Raw genomic sequence first — 6000 nt, 5'->3', positions numbered from 1 at the left:
CGGGCTCTCCCGCCCAGGCCCTGCCGGGCCCCCTCGAGCAAGCGGGACTTCGCCCGGGGGACCCGCCGGTGTCCGCCACACGGGGACGGCCGAGCGGGCGGCCCTCCCGCGGACTACGAGCCCAGCCGTGCCCCCTGCGCCCGGCCTTGTGTAACCGCCGCCGCGGGGCGGGAGGCGGGCCCCGGCGCGGCAGGCCGCCCCGCTCGGCTAGGGCGTGGCCCGGCGGTGGCGGCGGGGCTGCCGGCAGGGGGGCGCCCCCGGGCCGCGCCGAGCTGGGCCGCGCCGCCCCTCGCAGCGTGGAGGGCGGCTCCGCTCCGCTCGCCTCGCCTGTGCCCGCGCCTAGCCCTGCGCGGGGGGAGCCGCCGCCGCCGCCGCCGCCGCTGCTCTTTGTGGCTGCGGCTCCCGCTTACCGCCGCGGCGGCGCCCGCTGAGCCTCGACTGCCGAGGAGGTCGCTGCTGCTGTGGTGTAGCCGGGAGAGGTTCGCGGGGAGGCGAGCCCCGGCGCAGCGGCAGCCATGGGGCTGCAGCCTTTGGAGTTCAGCGACTGCTACCTGGACAGCCCCTGGTTCAGGGAGCGGGTGCGAGCCCACGAGGCCGAGCTGGAGAAGACCAATAAGTTTATCAAGGAGTTGCTCAAGGACGGGAAAAACCTGATCGCCGCGACCAAAAGTGAGTGGAGGGGTGCAGGGGGAGACGCCGGGTCGCTGCGGGGGCGGCTCCCGGCGGCTCGGGGCCCGGCGCTTGCAGCCGCTCGCCCGACGCCGAGAGGTTTCGCCTTTGAGCCGGCGGCACTTGCTTTTGTTGCAGTGAGTTTTGCACTGGCTTTCTCCAGCCTCTCCCTTGGGTCCCCCACCAGCCACTTAGGGGACGTAGGTCCTCTCCAGCCCTTCGCCGTGGAGAGGGGAATAAGGGATAGCGGCGGTAGCAGCGCCGGGTAACTCCGCTTCTTGTAGCGCCGGTTGCATCTGCCCGGTCTCTTGGCCGGGCCTGGCTTATGTGTTTGGCCGTGCCGAGTCCGAAGTGAGCTACGATGTTAAATCCGCTGAGAGGACTCGTTTTCAAGTTTTACCGGTGCGTTGCAAGCTGAGCGTCTGTGAATTGCGTATCTCAACATAACGATGTATGTGTATATGCATTTGTAGTCCGTGAAGAGGCTGCTGAAAATACACCTTTGTCAAAATTTTAAGTATGTTCAGGAATTACCAGACTTACGGTTCTGTGGTGACAGCACTAGTTACCAGTTCTATGTTTTTAGCCTTGTAAAACGTGACGGTGTCTTTTAACTTTGCATTTTACTCGTTGAATATATATATTTTTTATATATATATGGTTTGCTATGCTGTGGTTTTTGTGGGAATCGTTATTTTCCTTGAATGACCATGTTAACGCATATTCTTAATGTAGTATTGTAGTAATATTTCTTACATTTAACTTAAGATACAGTAGTGTAGTCCCATAAATATCTAGTAGGATGACGGACTATATCAATTATTCAACTGAAATACTAATGCAGCACTCTGGCACTGTGTTCTCAAAAGTGTACTGCATCTTTGGTATCATGGAAAACTTCTGAAGGCAGGGAACCAGGCTTTCAAGATATTTCGCTGAAAGTAAACTGAGAGGGATTTGGCCAATGGTTTTAGCAGTGCAGTTGCCTGTATATGGTGAGGGTTTTAAAAACTGAGATAATTAATTTTGTGCAAATAAAGAAACATTCTTTCCTGGTTTTTGTGTCTGATGTTTTGCCTGGGTAAAAAAAGGTAGAAAATGCCATATCAAATTTCACCTGTTTGTAACTCTTATTCTTTGGCCAGTTAATATTCAGTTATTGTAAATAGTGTTCCGTGAGGATTATTTGAAATCTGTGACTTGAAGTGTCAGTATAAATCATCTTAACTTGGAGTGCGAAGTAAAAAAGTGTCCCTAAACTTGGATAAGAACGATAGAGGGAATGCATTCCATTCACTTCTCTTCCTCAAGCATCTAGATAGTATTTTGGCAACTGCCCCAAACCCTCAGTTTCTCATGTACGGTTACATATACAGAACTTAATTTGAAAGTGTGGAGCTGATGGTGATGAGGAAAGCCCTAACTTGTATGAGCCTCCTATCCACAGCAGAATCCTGTGCTGTTAACTTTGGCTTGGTGTGCAGCGCTCGGCGCGCTTAGCTGTGTGTGGTGGGAGCCAAGGGAGTCAATGTGCCAAGCAGAGCCACCTGGCCTAGAGAGTGCTTGATGAAATACTTAGGGCTAGCCCATGAGAAATATTTAGAGAAGCTATCTGAGATCCTGCCTGGTCTTCAGGTCTAAGCAATTCCTTCCTTTCTGAGATGACAGTCAGAAATTTTCTTCTTGAGTTTAGGGGCTGTACCATATTTTAACAAACGTCTGTGCTTCAGCATACTTGTTTGAGAAGTGGAAACAGAGGTTAGATCCTTCCTTACACATTTCAGGTTTCTGCAGTTGTCTCTCCCCTTCAGAGTGCCCTGCATGACAGGTTTGAAGCTGAGTCGTCTTCCTGTGCCGCTGATGAAGCAGTGCCACTGTTCAACAGATACTAAAAGACAAATTGAACCGGAGGAAACACAAGGAGGAGTTAAAACCCATTAAAACTCCAGTGGTTAGGGTACTGGTTCTCCTTGTGTTTTCAGAAGAAAACATTGGCATCTAAATTCTTTGAGGAACCTGATTCATTCGGTGTTAGGAAGCCAAATGGGATTAATGTCTGTTCCAAAAACCAAGCTCAAGAAGTGGTCTAGACACAGAGCTAGCTATTCACCTCTGACAAAACTGCATTTTCTGCGCAAAGAGTGGCTTGCCACAATCTAGAGAATGTGATAATAAAGCAGGGCCTTTTGAGAGCTTAGATGACTGCCTCTTAGACAACAGTTGATTATAATTTTTGGAAAATTGTTTTAGTATTTTGAACAAAAAATGTCATCTTAATGATAGCTAAAGTATTTCTCTGTTTCTAGAACCAGGTAAATTACAAAATTTACATCTGTTTTAATTGATATGTGAGCATAATAAGCTTTTCTGAATGGGCTATAAAATATTAAATGTAGTGGGCACGCTATTGTTCTTAAAGTTGTGGGAAATGAAGTGAATGCAATAGAGAGCGCCTGCATTTCCCTCCCTTAGTGCTTTCCTTATTTCACTTGTAATGCTGCAACTTACAAGAAATGTTGTGAGGATTCTTTAGGTGTGAATAACTGATATGATTGAATAGTTCCCACTTCCTGCTTGACAGACAGCCTTGTAAATGACTTTGATGCTGCCTGCACTGGGTTACATCTTGAGAGGTGGGAAGCAGATACTGCTACCACTCCCTCTAATCATGGGAGTCGTCAGTGTCTTGCAGGACAAACCAGTAACATGATGTGGATCCTCTCTTTCTCTCCTTTCCATTTGTGTCCTCAGTTGTATGGGAGTGTATTTTCCACCTAAAACTCAGAAGAATTGATTTTGTATTAGTACAGGACTATGCTGCTTAAAAAAAAAAAGACTATAAAAAAGGAGGACCTTTTGCATTCTTAAATTGTTGAGTTTCCAGTATGAAGCATACTTCAAGTGTATCTTTACCCTTTAAGTTTCAGTTGTTTCAAGAATCTGATAGAAAGATAAACAAGACTGACTCAAAGCTGTCTCGTTTCCTGCGTAATGGTTTGAATCACTGAGTTGTCTAGTTCAAGCTAAATATTGGAAGAATGAATAAACAATAGGTGGCTCTTCCTTCTCTTATGACGATTAAATATGTTTAAAAGGAGTACAAAAGACAATTTATTTCCACTGTTAGTGATCGGTAAATACAAGCAGTATACACATAAGCCTTTTAAAATAGAAATGGAGTATTTCTCAGGGGATTCCAGTTCAGTTAAACAAGTGAGGATCAAAATAGTTTATAAATAACTTCTGGATGGAGTTAGTTGTTCTTCTGTTGAGAGAAACTGAATTTAAAGGTGCCTGATCGGAGAATCCTTATTCAGAAACATGAAAGGAACTTGAGAGGTTTAGTTCTGAGCTCTTAACATTTCTGAGATGCAAATTGTTGGAAGCTAAAGAATACACTGGATAAATACTACGTACTTGCTTCCGAATTCTCTCCCTATGTTGGTCAAACTCTTGGTCTCTTGAAATGAGAGTGAGATTTGTTTGGGGTTTTTGAAGATATTTTTTTGGAGGCAAGACTTTTCCCTAAACTTAAGACAGGAGCTACCACTTTTTATGAGACCTCAGGGTAGAGTAGGAAGAGTCAGCGTGAGTGTAGGTTTTGGCCCTGGGCGTCTCATGGGGCGTTTGCAAAGGATACTTGTGAGTGCGTGCTCACAGCTATTCCACGTGTGTGAAAGCAGAACCTCCCCATTCTTGGATTTAGGCTCAGATCAGAGCAGCATTCAGTTTGGGTCAACTGCAGTGACTTTGTAACGGGCTGATGAAGACAGAAGATGGAGAAGCCAGGAAAACAGGAAAGTTGAGTTCCGTAGGAGGCTTTCAAGGGGTGGTCTGTATGCAGTGCCCATCTAAGGGAAGCCTAGACAAAGTTTGATAGGGAAGGGTGCCCCACATGGGCCTCTCAGATAAAATGCGTCATAAAGCCTTTCATCAAGCCAGGACCATCTACTGCCACGTGGGCACCACAGTATGCAAATACTCTTATCACTTGTGCTAGAATGCAGAGCAGCCACTTTCCTCCACTTGCACCCTGAGAAACTTGCTACCCAGCGGCCCCATTGTGCAGTTTTCACTGGGGTAGGCCTGTCCCTCATTACGTTGCTGTCTCTGTTTCGGCTGAGAGCAGGATAATTCCTCCTGTACCCTGAGGTTTTGGGTTGTGAGCTCAGTTCTGTGAGGTCTTGGCCGTTGTATTTGGTGCAGCAGAGGAGGAAAACAGACATCCTTGCTACCCAGTGCTGGTCTCTGCAGGCAGCTCAGTGTGCTCAGGCTTCTGGTGACTATTTTTTTATTGCTATTTTTGTTTTATGTTTTTCACAGAAGAGTTATTCCTTGCATTCTTCCGGACAGAATACAAAACAAGAACCAGATTTCTTTTATCTGTAGAAAGAGTTTGTTGGAATATGAAGAGTTACTGATAATTGTTATTGAAGAATGCTGGTTTACTCCAGGGAGTATTTCTGCATTCGTGAGAAAAAAAATAGTGAATTCTCTTTCCTTCCCTCTGAGGTGTTATTAATCACTGGTCATTTACAAGTTTGCCATCAAGAAGTTAAGCAGACAGGAAATCTTCTCGGCAAAGGGAATAAGGCCGTTCCCAATCCTGTCTCTGACCTAGTAGAATAGGCTGAGTCTTTCTTTTAACGAAGTCAACTGAAGAACCTAATCCAAACCCAAGACCCAGTCTGATGTCTGAGTTGGCCAAACCCTTATTCTTTTTCTTGGCCAGTTCTCTTAGTGTGTGGTGCTGGTGGTTGACCTCTCAGATACTGGTCTAGGTAGTAGGCTTTTGGTCTGACCTGGTGTGGATGATATTATGTAACCGTAAAGGCCGTTGTAATCCACATAATAACACAGTATAAAAGCCACTCAGATCACTTGAGCCACGGTGCTTTTTTTTCTTAAGCACTAATTGTCCATTTTTTAAAGCTTTTCTTAGTATAATCTGCACTTATGAAACCACTTAGCTGAATGTATAATGTGTGCCAGCTCTCAAAGTCTTAGGAATTTTCTGCAGCAAAAATGTTGTTCTACTGGCACTCCAGTATGTGTCAAAGTAGTAAGGTAAAACTGTTAATATAGGACTCATTAATAACTTTTAGAAAAGAAATGGACATTCACTAAAGATTTAGAAAGAACCCAAAGACCAAGTAAAAACTAATGTCATTCTTACTTAACAAGGGAGGGGAGCAGGGCATACTGCGAGAGGGCCTCAGTTGAACTCGTGTGCAAAGTTTCCTAAATCAGCAGTGATTAGTTAGGACTCTATCTTTCATTAATTCACCTTGAATTCAGTGAGAGCTGTGGATTAATAAATCTTCACATTTA

General features: G+C 45.7%; 1 protein-coding gene across 2 annotated transcripts in view; it reads left to right on the top strand.

Annotated features, from left to right (window-relative positions):
• The first annotated feature begins 459 nt into the window (after positions 1–459).
• Positions 460–6000, top strand: part of ARHGAP10 (Rho GTPase activating protein 10) — a 154512-nt gene continuing 148971 nt past the window's right edge. For both annotated transcript variants that reach the window (XM_050895609.1, XM_050895608.1), the window contains exon 1: positions 460–669. In XM_050895609.1, the coding sequence (XP_050751566.1) occupies positions 516–669 (154 nt within the window). In that variant the 5' untranslated portion in view covers positions 460–515. The remainder of the gene's footprint in view (positions 670–6000) is intronic.

This window comes from Gymnogyps californianus, chromosome 4 (assembly GCF_018139145.2).
Source record: "Gymnogyps californianus isolate 813 chromosome 4, ASM1813914v2, whole genome shotgun sequence".
NCBI lineage: Eukaryota > Metazoa > Chordata > Aves > Accipitriformes > Cathartidae > Gymnogyps > Gymnogyps californianus.
The sequence above is the reverse complement of the archived record's forward strand: the minus strand, read 5'-3'. Positions and strand labels throughout refer to the sequence as shown.